General features: G+C 45.6%; 1 protein-coding gene across 1 annotated transcript; it reads right to left on the bottom strand.

Moving 5' to 3' along the window:
* Positions 1-203: 203 nt before the first annotated feature.
* On the bottom strand, positions 204-17,151 carry LOC143989292 (antigen WC1.1-like). Its single transcript, XM_077489371.1, has 7 exons — positions 17,041-17,151; positions 15,000-15,560; positions 9,500-9,820; positions 9,110-9,421; positions 4,671-4,997; positions 2,835-3,149; positions 204-682 (listed from the first exon to the last, which is right to left on the bottom strand). The coding sequence occupies exons 1-7, from the start codon at positions 17,096-17,098 to the stop codon at positions 666-668; spliced, it is 1,911 nt and encodes a 636-aa protein (XP_077345497.1). The 5' UTR covers positions 17,099-17,151; the 3' UTR covers positions 204-665.
* Positions 17,152-22,333: the final 5,182 nt, after the last annotated feature.

Raw genomic sequence — 22,333 nt, 5'->3', positions numbered from 1 at the left:
ATGCTATACTCTGAATAAAAAATGTTCCTTTCATTTTTTGGAGAAGTGTATATAATGGGAAGGGTGGCCCTTAACCCTTTCTTCACCCTGAAAGTTCACAACGTGCAAGCAGCAAGGGGGGAATTAATACAAGTCATATAGACAGTGGCCATCCAATAGCTTTTAGCGGGAAAGGTTTGCCCCAAAAACATTGTCTCCAAGAATTTTTCTTCAGAAATTTTATTTTTGTTAGGTGGCGGTAGGTAAGATATAGTTTGTAGGTGGAATGGCGGCACTGATCGCCTTCCGGATACTGGAGAACGTCCCATCATGGTTCATTGGCCTCTAGGCGTTAGAGCCTTCTCCAACCTTTGGAGAGACTGCAGATTGCCTGGTAGTGCCCCATCATGCTGGAAAATAATTGCTGCTCAGGAGAGAGCTGGACAGAACTGCTGGGAGCACACGGTGACCTATAAGAAGCAGATAAGGGTGAGGCCCGGGGATGAGAGAAAAAAGTCATCAGTTGGTGGCCGTGTCCGTACATCTGTCTGTGATTGGAGAACGTTGGATATTTCATTCTCTGTGACCTGGTAGTAGATGGATGGAATAGATGGAATAATGTGTAGAAGAGACGGGGCAATGCTGCAAGGAACCAGAAAGACGACATTCGCCTGCCTCCCTCTCTGCTAGACCTGCTCCTTTTCTGTGGAAACATAAAAAAAAAGATATCATTTTCCAAACCTATGTATATATAAAAAGAACACTATTATTTATTGTTTCATCCAATTTCCATTACTAAACAAGCAACCTTTTCCATTTTGAGACCTTCTTCCAAAAGATTTAATGCCCTGCAATCCCTTTGTATGTCGGCACCGAGCACACGACCCCAGCGCTGGCCTTTTCTGGGAGGAACAATGGCATTTGTCTGGGAAAATCTGTTTGTAAGCCCAAAAAAAAATTTGTAGCCCTTTTTGCCTATGGGAGGATCAGATTGGCAAATCAAACATGACAGGTTAACCTCTTAAAGAGGTTGTTGGAGCAGTAGTTGGAGCAGTAGTTGATTCTTGGGTGTCAGCTGGTGCTGAAGGCTCCTAGGGGGTGGAGCCTGGCTGACAGCTTGTTGAGAACCTGGCAATACATGGCTAAATATTACTTTATTAGCAAGTTCAGTAAGCTAAATGTGTTCCAGTCCCTCTTTACTGGGGAGGGGGTCCCACTGTGACCCCCCTCCCATGCAGAAAGCTGATTGCCCGCATTCTCCATATATTACTACACAGCAGCCACTAGGGGGCAGAAATTCCCAATGAAAAGACTGACCAGTTGTTCAAATCTAACTTCCACTAGTTAAAAAAAGAAACACTTTGGATGCAATTCCGATATAATTATTGACATTATTGATATTGATTTCTTTTTTAATTAAGTTTGAAACTTAGGAGCTTGATGTTTTTTTTTCAATAACTATACATTTTTTACATTTATACTGCCTCCATGATGTTAAGCTTGCAAAGCATGCTGGGAGTTCTATTAAGAAAGCCCACTAGTCCCAACATGTTTGGAGCCCTCCTATGTGCAACTGACTGAGCCAGATAGGAAGACATAGAGACCGCTATTACTCTGACCCCTCCTCACCCTACTAAATACATCCATTGGTTGCTGCCTCTATCCCCATCTGAGAAATATGATATCACATCCCTATCACCGGGACAGGAAGTGAGGGTGAATTCCCCAGTGGAGATCATAAATATCTTGTCTAAAACAGGAAGAGTCATCTTTGTGAAAATTTGACTTTCCGACAACAAAACCTTGGATTTTTGTTCGAAGGATGTTGGCTCCCACTTGTCTTGCATACACACGGTCACACAAATGTTGGCCAACAATTCCGAACATGGGAACGTGGTGACATAGAAGATGTACCACGGCTGATAAAAAGGAAGTTCATTAGTCATGTGATATCTCCATTAGCCCTTGTACACACGGTCAGACATTCCGACGGAAAATGTCCGATTGGACTGTGTTGTCGGATAATCCGACCGTGTATGGCTTCCATTGGACTGTTTCCATCAGAATATCCGACCGAGAAAGTTTTAGAGCTGGGCTATAAAATTTTCAGACAACATGATCCGATCGGACTTTGTCCGATCGTTTGTAGTGAATTCCGATCGGACAAAGTGCCACGCATGCTCAGATCAAATTACGAGACCAAAGCTATTGGCTACTAGCCTGAACGTAGTCCCGTTGTAACGAAATAACGTCACCACGTTACAAATGATCGGATATTCTGACAACTTTGTCCGACCGTGTGTATGCAACACCAGTTTCGGCCAAAATACGTTGGACAAAATCCAACGGATCATGTTGTCGGAATGTCCGACCGTGTGTACAAGGGCTTACAAACGCTAGTTTTACAAGACTGAGCACTTCCGGCTCGTACTTGATTCCGAGCAGGCATGAACGTTTGTGCGACGAACTTGTGTACACACGATCGGAAAGTCCGACAACAAAGTTTTGTTGGCTGCAAATTTGAGAACCTGCTAGCCAACATTTGTTGGCGGAAAGCCCCGACAACAAATGTTCGATGGAGCATACACACGGTCAGAACTTTCAGCCAACAAGCTCACATCCAACATTTCCCGTCGGAAAATCCGATTGTGTGTACGCAGCATTAGAGTTTATTGGGATAATAAAACGGCAACATTCTAATTTGCATCTTTTAGGAAATTATTGCAAATCTTCACAATCTACGGCACACAGAGACATGCAGGAGAGGACAGCTGACATGCAAATGGATGAATATGACTCTCAGGAAATTTGAGCTAGAGGATGAGTTTCATATACAATGTCTAGAAGTCACTGACCTTCACAAATGACAGAAGCATCCTGGGAGTGGACACAGAGGTTCTTCTTGGACATCATAGCACCACAGTGTGACAGCTCAGTCTCCATACCATTGCAGAACACTTTCTCCAGCCAAATGTCTCCATTTCCTGGGCCAAAATGTGCTCCACCGGGTGCCTGAACTGCAGGACCACAGCCAACCTGTCTACACACCACCTCAGCATCAGAGAGGTCCCAGTTCTGGTCACACACCGTTCCCCACCTCTTCTTATACCAGACCTCCACCCGTCCAGAGCAGGAATGAGGACCATCCACCAGCCTCACCTCCGAGACACCTGCAACAATAACAACATCAGCCTTTGACAACAAATAGACAATGCCCTCTCTCCAAACAGAGCCAGGCACTACGGTATGTTCTGGTGAATAATGGTTTGACTAGTGCAGGAACACGTGAATATTTGGCTGTAACATGCTGTATACTTAGCCCAAAACCCTAATTGGATATCACAATATATGTATGTGAATAAATTGAAGTTCAAGATAAAAGTTTAAAAGATGAATGAATCCAAATTCAAATGGATTCTTGACTGTGTGGCATGAAAATAAATCCTGTGCATGGAAAAAGTCTCTCACACTTCGCCCGGTGATATCAAACTTGATGATGTGTATAAACAAAAGATAAGGTTGGCACGCTTTTCAGACTTAGTATACTCATATTGTTGTCAGGAAAGCCTTTCCAGCAAACTTCCAAGCAATCTGGGGGTCAGAAGAATGCCTGTGCACAAGAAAGCTGTTTGGCGCACGCACATGCGCAATAGCGCAATTAACGGCGCACGGGCGCACAGTCGCGCATGCCCGCTCTGACAGCACTCGGTGCCAAGAAGCGCTATTTAAAGGGGACTCATGCCTTGCTGTCTTGCTGCCCGATCAACAGCGTTTCCTGCAACCTCTGCTATCTGTTACCTGATTTACCTGATCCATATCTGACTTGGCTTGTTCCTGACACCTCTGCTCGCTGCCCACCCCGATCCCGGCTTGGACTTTGACTATTCTTTGGATCTGCCTGCCTGTGTTTGACCCAGACTGTCTTCTCTACCCAGTATCCTGCCTGCTGTCCGTATCCTGCTGCTGGGCTACAAGACACCTTCCTGCTGTACGCTGTATCCTGCCTGCTGTCTGCATCCTGCTGCTGAACTACAATACACCTCCCTGCTGTCTGCTGTACCCTGTCTGCATTCCGCTGCTGGTCTACAGGACACCTCCTTTCTATCTACGGTATCCTGCCTTCTACACCAGCTACCCAGTTAGGCACTTGTGCCCCTTTGTACTCTCGAGCCCCTGTCATCTCTACCAGGGGTTCCCGAATCAGAGGTATAGGAGAGGCCGCTCCCTGCATCCCGGGCTCTGCCTTAAGGTATGTGACAATTGAGAACCTTGGATGGACCCATCATGTTGAATTTAATGCTAGGTCCCCCACAGAAGTATTGTCTTTACTGGCCTGATGAATCTCACCCTAATCCCTAATTGCATGTTCTTAACCTCACCTGTAATCTTTTTCCTTGCCAGCCATGAGTAGATGCCAAGCTTAACTATTGAATGAATGCACAAAACTAATGCGCTCCACCTGGCTAATATTAAATGTGTAAAAAAAATACCTAAGAAAAATATATATATATGTGAGCCTAAAAAATATCTAAATACGTGTACATATGTAGGAAGCCGCCAGCAAAAAATAGTGATCTCAACACCAAAAGAAATATAAAAATACAAAAAATGCAAAAAAAAAAAAAAAAGCTTAACTATTGGGCCAGTCTATATCCCTTGCATCACTATTGCTACTGGTTATTTAATGTTACCTGTTGGTGAACACGAGACCACAGCCTCCCCAGAGTAACAGTTGTATCCTCTGGACAGGACGGTGCTGCATTGAGACAGATGGGTCTCGGAGCCACTGCAGTGCACGTTGCGGAAATTTGTATGTGGAGTTGCACTCCTTGACAGAGTCACCTTCTTGACTTCAACCAGCTCCAGTGCTGGACCGCAGCCCTGCTGCTTACAAAGTACCGCCTCTTCAGCTGCACTCCATTCTGCTGCACAGACCGTGCTCCAGAGCTCATCGGAGAAGATCTTCACCTTCCCGGAACACTTACCACTCTCCCCAGCTACTGACACCTTGGATATTGCTGAAAGAAAATGGAGAAGGAGTGCATGAGAGTGACTCCAACATCCAATGCTTGGAGGTCCAAAAGCGATGGATGTTGGGGTCCAATGCTTGGTAGTCCATCAGATACACTAATTGTGCAGTTATAGCTGCAGTCAACGGCAGCCCCTCTACAGTACACGATTGGGCCACTGAACCAGGCCTACATCTAGGAGCAAGAGTCTGGATCTGAAGGTGCATTGCCAAATTCAACTGGTCCAGATGTCACCCTCTAAAGCAGTGGTCATCAACCCTGTCCTCAGGGCCCACTAACAGGCCAAGTTTACAAGATAACTCAAATACATCACAGGTGATATCATTTGCTGCTCAGTGATTGCAGTATTCTAGTCTGCATCCCCCCAATGTAATACATAAAACCTGGCCTGTTAGTGGGTCCTGAGGACAGGGTTGATGATCACTGTTCTAGACTGTACATTATAAGGTGTATTTTTTCATGTTTTGTGATGGCCCATATGAGATGATTGGGGATGAACTAGATGGAAAATCCAACATTTAACCAAAATGTTGTTATTTTGGTAAAAGGCGCCAATGGAAAAGAAGTATTTAACATAGAGGGAGAGAGATAGGAGGGTATAGAAGGGAAAGATGGAGGGTTGTAGATTAAGGGATCTGGAGTGGTATAGATGGAGAGGTGAAGTGGTATAAAAAGATAGAGAGAGATGGAGGGATATAGAGGTAAAGAAATAGAGGAGTTTCCTGGAATATAGATGGAGGGTATAAGGGCTTTCTTTCAGCAGGGAGGGGGGGGGCGCAATCCCAGCACCGAATGTATGTAATGGCTGGGGGTACTGGGTCCTGGAGGGTCCATTGATGCTGGCTGCTGGGGGATCTATCGCTCCTGGAAGCAATTTATTTTTGCATTGGGGTCTGTTGTTGCTGGGGAGGTCTATTATTGTTGCTGCTGGGAGGGGGGGACTAATGGTTACATAGTAAGGTTGAATAAAGACACCAGTCCATCCAGTTCAACCTGAGTGAGTGTCTACAATTGTCCCTATCCCTGTACATCACACTCTCACATCGGTCCCTACCCTCAAGGAGCCCACAATCCAAGGTCCCCATTTCATATACTAGGGCCAATTTTGGACAGAAGCCAATTAACATACCTGCATGTCTTCGGAGCATGGGAGGAAACCGGAGGAAACCCACGCAGGCACAGGGAGAACATGCAAACTCCAGGCAGGTAGTGTCGCGGTTGCAATCCGAACCAGCGACCCTTTTTTACCGCTAGGTGAGAGTGCTAACCACTACACCACTGTGCCACACTTATGTTGCTGGGGGGTCAATTGTTGCTGGAAGAGTTCTACTATTGAGGGGGGTCTATTGTTGCTGACTGCTGAGGGCTGAGGGATCTATTGTTGCTGGGGGCATCTATTTTTGCGTGGTAGTCAGTTGTTGATGGTGGGGGATCTATTGTTGCTGGTTGGGCTTATGTTGCTAGGGGGTCAATTATTGCTGGCAGCTGGAGAGTCTATTGATGCTGGGGTGGCTTCTGGGAAATCTGTTGTTGCTGCCGGGTCTATTGTTGGGATCCATTATTGCTGGGGAATGCTATTGTTGCTGGGGGGGGGGGGGGGGGCGCTATAGCTGATGGCTGTGGGGGATCTACTTTACTGGTTTTCCTATTGTTATTACATTTCATACAAATTACTTATCACCACAAAATTATACTTGGTTCTGTATTTTCTAAAAGGGTCGGTACTTGGAGGTGGGTAAGGGGTGGAACCAAGGGATGGTGCTCAGAGGTGGGTAGGACATTGAGATAAGAGGTGACTGAAGGGGGGGAGTTCCTGCACCAATTCTTTGAAGAAAAAAAATCCCAGGAGGGTATAGATAGAGGGTGACAGATGGAGGAGTATAGTGGGGGAGTGAGATGGGGGAGGTATAGCGGAAGATAGATGGAGGATATAGTGGGAGAGAGAGAGATGGAAGGGTATAGAGTAGGAGAGATTGAGGGGTATTGTTGAAAGGCGCAACATATGTTTTTATATCAGACAATTGTGGATTTTTACTGCTTAGTTAATAAAGCCATTTGGCCTGTTGGAAGTCATCTTGGAATGTCAGTAAAACAAGATTATACAACAGGGTTTGTATAACAGAAGAGTACAAATCAGAATCTTCATCTGGAAAAAGGAATCACACATACCCCCTAATGATGGGGTATGGGAATAGGAGAGCTTTGCTTCAGACTGCCTGATGGTGGGAAGATAAAAGTGCCTAATTGCCTCCCTTTCAACCAGAACATCTAAGGGACCAGATATAGACTGGAATGTTGACCAGGGCCAAGAAGTTTGATGGTAATGTAGCAGTGCTACCTGGTAGAGACAACAAAAGACTTCCTGGAGGATCCAGGGTAACACATACCCCCTGGGGATTAGGAAGAACAACCCCTTATAGCTTCTCATTGGACAGAGGACTACATGGGCACACAGAGGGTATTTGTGTGGGTTGTGTCTGAGTGTTTTAAAATATGAGGGCAAATCATGAAGACCCCTATTTCTCCTAGAGCCCAACCAACAAACTTAACTTCAAGGAAGGTCTCACTGTACGTAAAGTATCATCTCTGTTCTTTTATTACTATATGCTCTGTAATATTCGTAGATTGTATGTTAGTATGCTACGTTCTTTGTAAATAAACAAGACCTTTGCTTCTTCGAGCATTGTGTTTATTTTTATAGCTGATATAGTTAATATATCATCACCATTATTACTATCAGAGCTTTGATAGACTAGCTAATTATAGGAACAGACAAGGTAATACATATTTATAATCTGAATAAGGGGAAGCCAAAAACCACCCCCCTTTTTATTCCAGGTATAGAAGGAGAGTAATGGAAGGGTATAGTATAAATGGAGAGAGGTGGAAGGGTTATAGATGGATAGATAGAGTATTATAGAGGTAGAGAGATGGGGGGTATAGATGGAGACAGATGGTGGAGTATAGATAGAGAGAGATGGGGGGGTATAGATGGAGACAGATGGTGAAGTATAGATAGAGAGAGATGGGGGGGGGGGTATAGTGGAAGATAGATGCAGGGTTATAGAGGGAGAGATGGAGGGTTAAAGAGGGAGAGAGATGGAGGGGTATAGAGGGAGAAGGATGGAGGGGTATAGATGAAGAGAGATGGAGGGGTATAGAGGATGAGATAGAGGGATATAGACGATGAGACAGAGGGATATAGATGAAGGGACATTGAGTGGTATAGATGGGGAAAAATGGATGGGTGTAGATGGAGAAATTGAGGGTTATATACAGGACTGGACTGGGACAAAAATTTGGCCCTGGACTTCATCCAGACCAGCCCACTTTAATTTTGCAAACAAGCACAAAAACAGTATATAAAACTATACGCAATTGTGCAAATTCATGCATTTCACTTATTCTCCTCTGTATTTTTCTCATCTGTCTCATATCACTGTATGAAGTTGAGGGCGAGCCACGCAGCCATTACTTTGTCACTGAAACCGGCCCACTGAGCCATCGGCCCACCGGGAAACTCCCTGTAGTCCCAATGGCCAGTACATGCCTGGTTATATATGGAAGCTGTAAAGGTGGAGGCAAATGGGGGGTATAGGGAGATAGAGAGAGATGAAACAGTACAAAGGGACAAGGAAAGAGAAAGTAAAAACAGATAGATGGTGAAATAGATAAAGCAAGAGCAACCAAAGAGGCTGGGATAGAGAGCAAGAAGAGGGAGGAAATGGGGATACAAAGTCAGGTGAGAGAAAGTTTGAGATAAAAATAAAGAAAGATAAAAGATGGGTCATGGACCACCTCTCATACAGATAAACATCAAGCAACTGCTCCAGGTGGATCTTAACTTTAACATCCTTCCACAAAGGCTGCGTGCTGGACTGGTTTGTAATACCAAAAGGTAAGTGCCAAGGACATGAAGGATTCATCGCACAACTTAACTGTGGAAAATGTCACTGTCAGTTTATTAAAATGCATAGGAAATGGCCATATACATTTCAAGATTGAGAGTTAATCATCTAAGAAAGACATTTTCCACAGTTGGTTGTGTGGTGATTTTCTTATATTCTACACGTCTAATATCGGTTGTACTGGGTGTCTACCTGTCTCTGAACACACGACTGCAGCATGTACATCCGGTAGTTGAGTGTCAGCCTTCCAAAGACCAATTCTGCACTCCGAAAACTTTGACTCTGACCCAAAACATCTGGATCTCTCCACCGCCTGGGTGCCAGAAGTGGAATAGACCTCCTGCACCTTCACCAGAGGTCCACAGCTCATCTCTCGGCAAATGACTGCTCCCTCCCTCAAGTCAAAGTTCCATAGGGAGAGCCTCCTCCATACGTTGTCCACAGACACCTCAACAGTCCCGTTACAGCGACCAGATCCGTCCACCAGCCTGACACCACTGACACCTGCAAAGCAAACACTGCCATTATACCAGTGATCATAAAACATATCATTCTATGAGTGGAGGACTAAGATGGACTCACCAGAGGATAGGCAGGTGACTCCAGCACTGTGCACACTTCTTACATCATCTCTCCCAGTCCAGGCTCCCAATAAGCACTCTGAAATGTCACTCTCATCCCCTGTACAATCCACCTTTTCCAGGACATGGCCAACACCAGCCCCAAATGTGTCTCCTTTCTGAGCCTCCACTGAGGGGCCACACTTCAGCTGTCTACAGATGACGTCAGCAGCTTGTCTGTCCCAGTGTTCGTCAGTCAGGGTGCCCCACGTCTGGTTGTAGAACAGCTCCACCCTACCTTGACAAGGTCCATTTCCACCAACCAGATGAACCTCAGACAGAACTGCATAGAAAAGGAGAAAATTGTTGTTACAAAATCGCAGGACACCTCTGGAGTGCAACTAATAACTCATGATGATTAAAGCTGAATTGGGCACCCTTGGGGCACGTAAAGTCTTTGTCGGTGGACTTTGGACTTGTTTAATGGGCAAATTTAATGTGTGTCTGAGTTTGAGACTCCTTTAAGATAGGGTGACCAGACGTTCCCGGTTTCCGGGGACAGTCCCTGGACTGAGGACACTGTCCCTGGACCAAGTCTGTCCCCCGGTTTTGTCCCCGGATTCAGAGTTGGTGCCAGATAGAAGCTTGGGGGGTTCTAAAGCACCCTGACAAATTCTTTAAACAACCCTAAAATTCACATACCAGTTCTTCTATGTTTCACAGTGTTTTTTAAAATGTTATTCTACCTGTAAATCCTGTACTGATGCCAGGAACCTGGGGACTCTTTTTTGCTGTGGAGGGATACAGTGGCTCCTGCCACATAAGTCAATGATATATAGCTAGACCCAGCAGGCAGAATTCAGAGGCAGATTGATATACAGCCTTTTTTCTGCTTTCTCATCCAATAGGAAAATACTGAACCTGCCCCCTTCTCACCTTCTTGAGTTCTGAGATGTACAGAGGAGGGGACATGGAGGGACTTGGGAGAAGAGAGAGAGCACATTAATGGCGTTGGTGCCATTACGCTCCACCATCTAGCCGCCAGACGGTACAACTGTGAAAAGCAGTAGCGGTGCCACAGCAGTGACACCGCACCTGCAACACACAGAAGTTGACGATGATGCATGGTGCATGAACATCCACCCACCCTAAGTAGGAGCAGAGGAGGAGGGTCCGCAGCATGTATCGCAGCTCCCGGGAGGGATGGGAGCCAGGGGGCTTCTAAACCAGATCACATGGCACACTAAAAAGAGCAAGGGAGGCTGTATATCCAATCAAGGGATGGGAGGTAACAGCCCCTTCTACTTAAGGTGGGTCAGCTAGATGGAGGAGTGTAATGGCACCAACGATGGGCGGTTCTCCGCCCAGCCAAGGACGCCTCCATCCTGCAATGCACGCCTACGTGACGTTGGTGGCCTGCAGTGCACGCCTATGTGACGTTGGTGGCCTGCAGTGCACGCCTATGTGACGTTGGTGGCCTGCAGTGCATGCCTGCGTGACGTTGGTGGCCTGCAGTGCACGCCTACGTGACGTTGGTGGCCTGCAGTGCATGCCTATGTGACGTTGGTGGCCTGCAGTGCATGCCTACGTGACGTTGGTGGCCTGCAGTGCATGCCTACGTGACGTTGGTGGCCTGCAGTGTACGCCTACGAGACGTTGGTGGGCGTGTGATGGCCCTGCCCTTATAGGCTTCACCCAGGAATGTCAGATTCATTCTGGTGTGTTGTCGCTCACTTTGGTTCACTGCATTAATCACCTTGGATCCCTGGACCCTATGAACTAATCACTGTCTAATTGGTAATTAGAATTAGATTGTTTTATTCAACCTTGGCGATGCGTTTATACCCTCATCACTTTTCACTTCTTACACCTTGGCTACCACCAATATTTTCTAGTACTTCAATCCCCCTGTTCTTTACCGAGCACAGGACACCTCGTACGTCTCATACTATAACTATATAAAATATATAATCATATATATGTTTTCAGAAGTCCTTCATTGATGGTCTCAACACTTATGGTCACTCTGACTACTTCAATTTCTTGAAATCTGTCTCCCCTGGATGATTTTCTTGCTGTACAGCAGGCCACTCACACCACCTTGGCTCCCGTTGGAGATGCCCCCCTTTGGGGGTCCCCGATCTGCAGTGCCACATTTTTATTATATAGTCAACCTTGTAGGTATGGTATAGAGTGGGTTTATATACTTGATTTTATTTTATTTTTACTTTTTATGATTTTTCTTTTTTCCTTGGGTAGGATCAGACCATAGAGCAAATCCTTCTATTATATTTTATTGCACTCAACGCGCATGCTCCTGAAGAGTGGATCAATCCACAAAATGCATAGAGCTAATATATGCCGTATCCCCATGATTCAATTGAAGTCTGTCAGTATGTATAATTTTTGATATTAACCACTTTCAGACCGGACCATTTTGCTGGCTTAAGGCCAGACCACTTTTTGCGATTCGGCACTGCGTCGCTTTAACTGACAATTGCGCAGCCGTGCGACGTGGCTCCCAAACAAAATTGGTATCCTTTTTTTCCCACAAATAGAGCTTTCTTTTGGTGGTATTTGATCACCTCTGCGGTTTTTATTTTTTGCGCTATAAACAAAAATAGAGCGACAATTTTGAAAAAAAGGCAATATTTTTTACTTTTTGTTATAATAAATATCCCCCAAAAATATATATATAAAAAAAAAATTTTCCTTAGTTTAGGCCGATACGTATTCTTCTACATATATTTGGTAAAAAAATTGCAATAAGCGATTATTGATTGGTTTGCGCAAAAGTTATAGCGTTTACAAAATAGGGGATAGTTTTATAGCATTTTTATTAATATTTTTTTTTTACTAGTAATGGCGGCGATCAGCGATTTTTATTGTGACTGCGACATTATGGCGGACACATCGGACATTTTTGACACATTTTTGGGACCATTGTCATTTATACAGCAATCAGTGCTATACAAATGCAGTGATTCCTGTGTAAATGACACTGGCAGTAAGGGGGTTAACCAGGGGGTGGCAGTGTAGGGGTTAAGTGTTCCTAAGGGCGTGTTACTAACTGTGGGGGGCTGGGCTTTGTGTTAGTGAACACTGATCTCTGCTCCAATCACATGGAGCAGAGATCAGCATCACTTGTTGCTAGGCAGAACGGGGAGATGCTGTTTACAACGGCATCTCCCCGTTCAGCCGCCCCGTGAGACCATCGCGGGTATCCCCGCGGTGATCGAGTCTGTGGGACCCGCGACCGGACTCACGGGGGTCCCGACAGGCACGCAAGCGAGCCGCCAGCAGCGCGCACGCGATGGCAGGGCGGCATATAAAAATGGACGTACTTGTACGCCAATATGCCTGCCCGTGCCATTCTGCCGACGTACATCGGCCTGCGCCGGTCAGAATGTGGTTAATCGTTTGTAATCATGTGGCAACCCGTCTACATTGTATATATAGATATACATTTTTATGAATTGTACCAGTTATTAGAATTGTATTGGATATACACTTATTCAAGATTATGCGTTTGTATTTTTGATTTTATTATGGACACTTTTGAATAATTTTTATTGTTCTTTTTTGGTACTGTGATTGTGTAGATTGACACTACATTGTTTTCTTATTTGCATTTTAAGTAGCAGCACGTATATATATATATATATATATATATATATATATATATATATATATATAACAATAGCGCAGTGCTTATATGAGAATATAAAAATACTCGTTTATGTTCCTGGGTTCTCATACTAATTAGAATAGAGGAAGCCACTTGGCTGCCATTTTTTTTAGTTCTTTACAATAAAAACAAACAAAGAAATTGATTAATTGGTCAAACTATTTTATAAGCATATTTTCCCCAAATGATATATGCAGTGTATGTGTTATGTGTTTACGGAATGATTTTATCATATATACTTTATTTCTCACATTTCATCCATGAGATATAAAAAAAAATACTTCTTATGCCGCGTACACACGAGTGGATTTTCTTGGATGGTTTTTCTGACGGAATTCCGCTCAAGCTTGACTTGCATTCACACAGTCACACAAAAGTTCTCTGAACTTTCGACCGTCAAGAACGCGGTGACGTACAACACTACAACTAGCCGAGAAAATGAAGTTCAATGTTTCCGAGCATGCATCGAAATCGTTTCCGAGCATGCGTAGGAATTTGTACGCGTCGGAATCGATACAGACGATCGGAATTTCCAATCGAAACTTTTTCCAACCGAAAAATTGAGAACCTGCTCTCAATCTTTTGCTGACGGGAATTCCGCCAGCAAAAGTCAGATTGGAGCATACACACGGTCGCATTTTCCGACCAAAAGCCCTCATTGGACTTTTGTTGGCTGAATTTCTGATCATGTGTATGCGGCATTAGAATATTTTGGGATATGACTACCAAATGTTAATAAGATAAGATAGGGGAAAAACTTGGAGGGAGGGATGGGGCAGCAAAATTTAAATCCAATCGCTACTGTGATTGTGTAGATTGCCACTACATTGTTTTTCACCCTTGGTTTTAAGTATTTTTACATGTACACAGGTAAATCAATCTATCCAGGCACCATGGAATGTGTCAAGACAGATGTTGATGGTCGGAAAATATGTTTGATGGTGTAAACGTTTGTGAAATCGCGCTGTTCAAATTACATAACCCAATCACTATAGTGCCATGATGTCTGGGGGAGCTTTTAATTGTTCAGTTGACATTGCTGAAGGTGTGAATTGTCAAATTGACACCTTCGCCTGAGTAGACAAGAAATACTTGCAACGGCCCTGCAGACATACCTAAAAGCTACCTGGAGAAGAGGAGTAAAAAATTCCACCAGTGTCCTACCAAGTGCTGGATAAGGACAGGGCACAGGCTGCTCCCCACTGGCATAGACATTGTACACCGTGTCAGAGCAGAGGCCGGCCCATTGCCCCACCAGGGGCTCTCCTCCCCTGGTCAGACCCAACGAGCCGCCCCATCTTCCTCCTGCAGCCCTCAGCCGCCCCTCTGATGGTCAGTTCAGAAACCCATAGTCGGTGCAGTAGCTGCTGCTTAGCCCGACCCGCCAAGTGAGCAGAGATTACCTGGAGCAGAGCTTCAGCCTGGGATGGGGGTTGGGAGGAGGCAGGGAAGAGGGCAAGTGGGAGGGGGACTGAGTTGCTGCACCATGGCCCTCTGGGTTGTACTTGCCCCCTGGGCCAAAAGTTACAAGTCAGCCCCTGGTTATGATGTATTGTCATATCTGTGTTCTTGTTTTGTTACATTAATCAAGAGCTAAGCCATGTGGCCAGCACCAAACTGGTAAGAGTCATATCTGCAGCAGCTTTCCAACATGGACCTGTCCTGCAGAAGTAGCTCACAGCATACTAGATACCATTATTACTATACTATAAGTCTAGGTTTAAAGTTTAGGTGATGTAACATTGGAAGGCAAGAAAACACAAGTAATGCAGCACAACCGGCCATCTTGTGTATTTACAGAGAATGAATAATGTTAGTACATGGGTGTACTCACGCTGTTTCTTTGCTACGCGTTCTTTTGCCTCAATATTCCGACATGCAGATCTCACAAGGGCCTCGGCAGCACTGTCACTGCTCTTGAAGTTCATCCGGCTGTACGAGTGCCACTCTGCTGGGTATGTGGCCACTTCCTCCAACTCATATTCTCTCAGTGCTCCATAGACCAGTGTGAAGATCTGGAACCCGGCCCTCTTCAGCTTGTGGATTTTAGGCTTCATGAATATGTGCGGATAAGAGTGTCTCAAAAGCAGGATAAGGATATGTGACTTGCGCTCGGTGGTGGCTGGTGGCTGCCATATCATGGAGTTTATATATGTTATAATGTAGACCTCAGTCACAGAGTAAGCAGCTGATCCAAGGGCCTTATTCTTGCGGATGTAATCTCCTAGCTTCTTGGCGTCATACGAATAAAGCTCAATCTTGACTTCATTGGAGGAACTGTTGAAGGCTTCCACCAACTTTCGGATAGTCTGAAAGTCATCTAGATTGCTCAAATATTCAAAAGCATCACTATATATGATTATGTGAGCAGAAGAGTGCAAACCGCTGGAACAGCCTGGAATGCCAAGAGAACAGTTATTCTCCCCCAATAACCACCTGAAAGTTACCACATAATCCACACGTGAGTTCACCTCTAGATCCCATCAGATACCCCCCACTGATTACCTCGAGAACAAAAATTACTCCACCTCTAGAACATGAGATATCTCACCTCTTATTGTATCTAAAACACATGATACTCCATCAAAACCCACTTCTAGAAAATCAGGTTCCCCACCACTGATAACCTCTAGAACACATGACACCTCTAGAACACATTTATAGGTAAAGTTGATCCGGGGGAAAATCCGATTGCCTCTCGGGGGATCAGGAAGGATTTTTTTCCCCTGCTTTAGCAAATTGGATCATGCTCTGCTGGGGTTTTTTGCCTTCCTCTGGATCAACTGTGGGTATAGAATTGGGTATATGGGATTGTATGATATTATTATTATTTTTATTTTATTTTTTGTGGTTGAACTTGATGGACATGTGTCTTTTTTCAACCTAACTATGTAACTATATATTATTCTACCAAAACCTATTTCTAGAACATTAGACACCCCACCACTGATTGTCTCTAGAACACCAGATACTCCCGAAAACTTTACTTCTAGAACATTAAATAACCCACCAATGATTACCTCTGTAACCCCAGATACTCCATCAAAACCCATTTCTAGAACATCAGTTATTTTGCAATTGATCATCTTTGAAATACAAAATATTCCACCAAAACTCACTTCTAGAACATCAGAGCACAAGATAGTCTAAGCCCTTGTACACACGGTCGGACATTCCGACAACCAAATCCATCGGATTTTGTCCGACGGATTTTGTCCGAAACTGTTGCATACACACGGTCGGACAAAGTTGTCGGAAACAGAACGTGATGACGTTATTTCGTTACGAAGGGACTACGTTCACGCTAGCAGCCAATAGCTTTGGTGTAGGAATTTGATCTGAGCATGCGTGGCACTTTGTCTGATCGGAATTCTCTACACATGATCGGAGTATGTTCGATCGGAGCATTTTGTCGGAAAATTGTACCAACAAGTTGGAAAACTTGGTCCGTCGGATACTCCGACGGAAACAGTCCGGTGGAGACCACACACAGTCGGAATATCCGACAAAACGGTCCGATCGGACACATTCCGTCGGAATCTCCGACCGTGTGTACAAGGGCTAACACTGATAACTAGAAAAGCGGTTAGGCTATCACTGCTCTCCAAAACACCAGATATACCTCCACTGCTCAACAAAACACAAGATATACCTCCATTGCTCTCAAGAACACCAGTTCTCAATGGTGATCACAGCTACAGTAGTGGATTTACCCACCAGCAACAACCTCTGAAGGGGCAGATTTCCCTACCAGTCTAGAATGCAAGGGAGATCTTCTGGTATCTACACAACTTGACTTTCTTGCATCATTGTCAAGGACTATCTACTAGCTGCTTAACGATTAAATCTCCTGACATCAAAAACACGAGACTTACCTAGAGCACTTACTGACAGGCAGGATGTGCTGATGATCAGGAGGATAAGAAGCAACATGATTGAGGATCACAGAGTGACTGTGAAAGGTCATCTCCTGTCACAGTTATTTTATTGGAGGGGACAGAGGTTCTGTTTATCATCTGGTTAATGGGAAAACTTTAAACTTAGCTTTGTAGCAAATTGATATTTGCTCAACCTAAATACAACATGACCCTGACCTGCAAATACTATAACCTTTTTGGGGAATGTGTGTGGAAAAAAACCTTTCAAACCATGCACACCAGCTGAGGCTCTGCTTCTGCTAAATCTTTCTGGTTGCTCATTGCCTTGTCTTCTGAATGGTCCAGAGATTCCTCAACCTGAGACAATGAAAATTCAAGCCATATTTTTCAGGTTCCCAAGCACTACCCTTGAGGAAAGCAGCCTGATGTACATCAGCCAACGCTCGAGGGTCCAAACATTCTGTACTCCAAGTTCTAGGTCTCCATCACTCAACAATTAAAGTTCTCCACTGCTTGGACAGCATAACCAGGCGTATCATTCAGGATCTTCACAAGTGGTCAATGGCTTATCTGGCAGTAGACAACTTCAGGTCGAAGACACAGAATCTCCTATGTGGGTTACTGCAATAGATGTGGTGGATTTGGAAAGGAGTTTCTGTCTTAAGCATTCCAACATAAGGTCCATTCACCATCATGGCACGGCTGACCTTCAGCTTGGATATCACCATTTAAAAAAAGGAATCTCACAATATATAATGGACATAGAAATTCTTCAAAGTAACATACCTACAGCTTTCATTGTCTTTTACAGTCCACACGACCAGTACACACCAAGGTGACTCTTGTTTCTGGTACAGTCCACCTTTTCTAGGGTGTGATAAGCACCAGCCCAAATATGTCTGCTGTCAAAGTCTCCAGTACAGGGCCAAACTTCAATTTTCTATCCCGGGCTACATGTTTTACAACAATTACAAAATAAATGCAATATAGTCAAAATCAGATGCTCTATTGTTAAAGGCTAGTTGAATGTTCAGTTAAAATCAGATAAACATATTTTGGGTGCATCAAACAAAAAGATGTGTACAACCACACAGTTTATTTTCTTTAGAAAGCAGCCACATCCCAAGTAAAAAGAACCGTTCCCTGCCAGCATTCAGTAGGGAAGGATGCTTCTTTTCTGTGTGGAAGCAGGAGTCTCTCTTCAAAGGTCCAACATGCCACTTCATCAGTTAGATCTAGAGCTCTCCAATCGGCAAAGTTCATGCTCCCTATTCACTACTTGTGTAGGGGTTGAAAAGTTCTTCTTCAGGTATCCATGTTGCTGCCTGGTGGCATCACAATGGGGAAGGGGACGTTAACAAGACATGTGGGCATCTGGCCTAGACTTCAGCATTGTCCAGGGGCGTAACTATAGGGGGTGCAGCAGTCGCGACCGCAACTGGGCCCTGTGATGCAGGGGGCCCATGCAGCCCCCTCTACATATGGCCGGCAGCAGCATAGGCAGCTAGGGGTACCAGTGCACCATGCACACGGATGGCTGGAGGTGGAGGGTGGCTAGCAGAGCTCCATGCTCGACTATCGCACTGGCTGCTCTTTAGTTGTGCATTCCCCACATGACCTGTGTCCTCGGGCGGCTCCTCAGAGTACCCCTCTCCTGCTCCATGCATTGCCGCTCAGTCCGATGTCTGTTCTCCCCAGCCAGAGTCCTGCCCCGCCCCCCCGCCCTGAATCCGGCACACACTGCACTGCATACTTCTCCCGGGTAAACAAACTTTAAGCACACAGATGCAGTGTAGCCCTATGAGAGCCAGCTCCCTGGAGGACACTGCAGGCTTGTCTGCCAGCCCTCCTCCTCCCTCGTCATACACAGATGATGAAAGGTCTTTCTGGGAGATATGCTGATCGCCCGTCCAGCACACTGGATGGAGCCCAGGCCAACATGGATGAGTGCGCAGCCTGCAGCTTGGTCATGGTGAGTGAGAGGACCCCATCCTCCACACACCATTACATACTCCCTCCATCTCCCCCTGAGGACAGGGACCCCTTCTCACGTGGGGACAGGGACCCCCATCTCCCCTAGGGACAGGGACCCCTTCTCACCTGGGGGCAGTAACTTCATATGCCCTGGACAAAAGGACCTCATCTCTTCTGGGGACGGGGACCCCATCCTGCCTAGGGACAGTCCCCCAATGGGGCACCTAAAAATTAAAAAAAAAAACTAATAAAAAAAAACTACTGATACCAGTGGTGGAAGTACAGGGCTCACAAAAGGTCATACCTGTGACCACACCCTGGAGTTCCACCGCCAGACTCGGAGGGAAGGGCCCTGGCTGGGGTTCAGGGGGGCCCTTCATGGTTTCTTGCATCGGGGCCCTGAAGGTTCTAGTTACGCCACTGGCATTGTCTGCTAGTTTGCCCAGAGCCTGTATCCCAGAACCTTAACACATTACCAGGCCCCTCCCACTTCAGTGTCCTAAGGAGCCCATTGTTTTAAGACTACCCCACTGGATGCATGACTAGCTAACACCAATAAGTGTGCCAATGTCTTCAAGGGCCCCAACGTAGCTGTCAGACGACTAACTTTAAGGACTGCACATAGTTCACTTGCTGTTGAGAGCAATTATTATACCCATTAAATTGCAATCTTCCCTTATAAAAAGGCAGAGGTTTAGCATCCAGAGCCCATTGGCAACTTAGTCTCTAGCTGTATTGGTACCTATCTTGGTTGCCCATCGCTGCTGATGTAGTGAGAAACGCTACCGTTTATGCTGGCCTGAATTGGGTTTACTGTAGTTTTTTGACGCATGTCTTATTTAATAATTACTTGACAATATACTCTGTTATTTGCTACAAAGTCCCAAGTCTTATTCCAGGGTGACCCCAAGGTATTGAAAAATCACTAACCTACCTCTGCTAATGTGTGAAACCTGAGGCGTCAGTGGTGCTGAGGCATTTATCACAGCCAAGCAGTGGCGGCTGGTGATTTTTTGTTGGGGGGGGGGGGGGTCAGCAAACAACCATGCCCCTCTCAACAAACACCCCCCCTCGTTGTTTGCCGGCCCACCGGCACTTACCCGATTGGCGGGCACATCAGGGGATCATCGGACAGGGGGACAGACTGCGGCAGCCTTGATTCCCTGCCGACAGGTGGCAGCTACAGGCTAAGTGACGTACCCATACATCACTTGCCACATGCACGCTTGGCACCCCCCCCCCCCCCCCCCCAGGAGGTGAGCAGCGTTCTGCTTTTGCAAGAGCTGTGTCTACAGGACACAACGGATTGCAGTTCCTTGTACTTGGCTATCTTGATCGGCTGGGGGATCATGTGGTTCCTATGCAATCACATGATCACAATGTCCACAAAGCTGTTATGAATGAATTTAAAGGAGTTGTAAAGGCAGAAGTTTTTTTTTTTAACCTTAAAGAGGAGTTCCCCTTAAAAAAAAAAAAAAAAAAGTCAGCAGCTACAAATACTGCAGCTGCTGACTTTTAATAATCGGACACTTACCTGTCCCAGGGTCCAGCGATGCGGGGGAATGAAGCCCCGCTTGTTTTCCCCTCCGCTCGGCGGTGCCGGCATTCTAACTGTGGGCACCCGGCTGTGGCTTCACAGCCGGGCACCCACTGCACATGCGCGAGCGGCGCATGCACGAGCAGCGCCGTGCGCTGTTATTGGCCGCGCAGTCATCTGGGACCTGTGACGTGTCCCAGATGACTGACAGGTGGGAGGGGGCAGAGCTTAGCTCTTCCTGCGCCGAGGGGAAGTCACGTCAAGAGCCCAGGCACTGAAGGAGGCAGGCTACGAGGGACCCCCTGGCAACAGGCATTTAGAGGCGAGTTAAAAAAAATCAAATGTTTTATTTTTTTTTGGGAATTTTGATTTTTTTTTTTTTTATGTGCAACACCACTTTAATGCATTCTATGCATTAGGATAAAAAAAACCTTCTATGTGTAGCAGTCCCCCTAATACTTGCCTGAGGTCCCTCAGTGTCCAGTGATGACCACAAGTCCCTCGGCCAACTGGGACTCTCCCTCCTGATTGGCTAACTGACTTTTATTGACAGCAGCAGGAGCCAATGGCACCTCTGCTGTGTCTCAGCCAATCAGGAGAGATAGGGGACTGGGCCGAACGGAAGCTCTGCCTCTAAATGGACACACGGAGCTGCAGCTCAACTCGGGTGTCCCCATAGCAAGCTGCTTGCTGTGGGGGCACTCAACAGGAGGGAGGGGCCAAGACCAGCAAAGAAGGACCGGAGAAGAGGACACTATCTGCACGAACACCGGCAAATAGGGTCCTGGAGAAGAGGAGGATCCAGGCTGCCCTGTGCAAAACCAACTGCACAGAGGAGGTGTCAGGGCTGGGCTCAGCCCTTCCTTCTCTGAGCTGGTCGCTCAGCTGTCAGCTAATTGCCAGCTCCCATCCCTCCACAGTTACTCAGCTGTTGATGATATCCTGCTCGTCAGTCCTGCCTACTTAAGCCATCCAGCCCAGAGGATCCCTGCCTTCACCTTGGTCAACATTATATATTCAAATTCATATATTTTATATATAGATGCGTTATACACAGAGTGATATATTTTAAGCAATTCTTTCTTTTAATTTTGATGATTATGACTTACAGCTGGTGAAAACCCAAAATTCACTATCTCAGAAAATTAGAATATTACATGAGACCAATTAAAAAAAAAAAAAAAAAAAAAATGGATTTTTAATACAGAAATGTTGGCTTACCGAAAAGTATGTACAGTATAGAATGCACTCAATACTTGGTCGGGACTCCTTTTTTATGAATTACCGCATCAATGCGGCGTGGCATGGAGGCGATCAGCCTGTGGCACTCTATGTTAGTGGGATGAAGGAGGGGTGCATGGAACTGTAGGGTTCTAGGGAGGCTCTGGAGGAGGAATGAGGTCTGAAAGGTCTCCTCCAGACATGCAGCTATCATTGCAGGTGTTTGACAGGTGGTGAGGAGGCCATATGTCACCACCACCTGTTTAACCCTGAAAATGCTGACCTGCTGTGTGCAGTGCATGTCATTTCAATTTTGCCATGTGTACAGCCCTGAATAGCAGCATGTCCTTGTTCAGGTGGCAATAAAACTACAGCTCAACCTCCTGCTTTTACCTCCCTCCCAGCCACCTGTGTGAATGAGCCCTAAGGCCTTGCTTTCATTTGTGGTTGGGGAGATGTAAAAAAAATAAGGTGGTAACACATTTTTTTTTTGCGTTAAAAAATACAATTTAATTTTAGTGCACACAAACACAATATAATGCCCGGTTGTTTGGTAAA

The sequence above is a fragment of the Lithobates pipiens genome, unplaced genomic scaffold, assembly GCF_037356315.1.
Source record: "Lithobates pipiens isolate NorthernLeopardFrog02 unplaced genomic scaffold, aLitPip1_a1.2 Scaffold_18, whole genome shotgun sequence".
NCBI lineage: Eukaryota > Metazoa > Chordata > Amphibia > Anura > Ranidae > Lithobates > Lithobates pipiens.
The sequence above is the reverse complement of the archived record's forward strand: the minus strand, read 5'-3'. Positions and strand labels throughout refer to the sequence as shown.

Excerpts from the sequence above, each read along its gene's own strand:
- LOC143989292 (XM_077489371.1), bottom strand. The coding sequence starts at position 17,098 with ATGTTGCTTCTTATCCTCCTGATCATCAGCACATCCTGCCTGTCAGTA. Across the intron at positions 9,821-14,999 it reads ACGCGTAGCAAAGAAACAGC|TTCTGTCTGAGGTTCATCTG; the intron begins GTGAGTACACCC and ends TTTTCTATGCAG. Across the intron at positions 4,998-9,109 it reads AGTCGTGTGTTCAGAGACAG|CAATATCCAAGGTGTCAGTA; the intron begins GTAGACACCCAG and ends ATTTTCTTTCAG.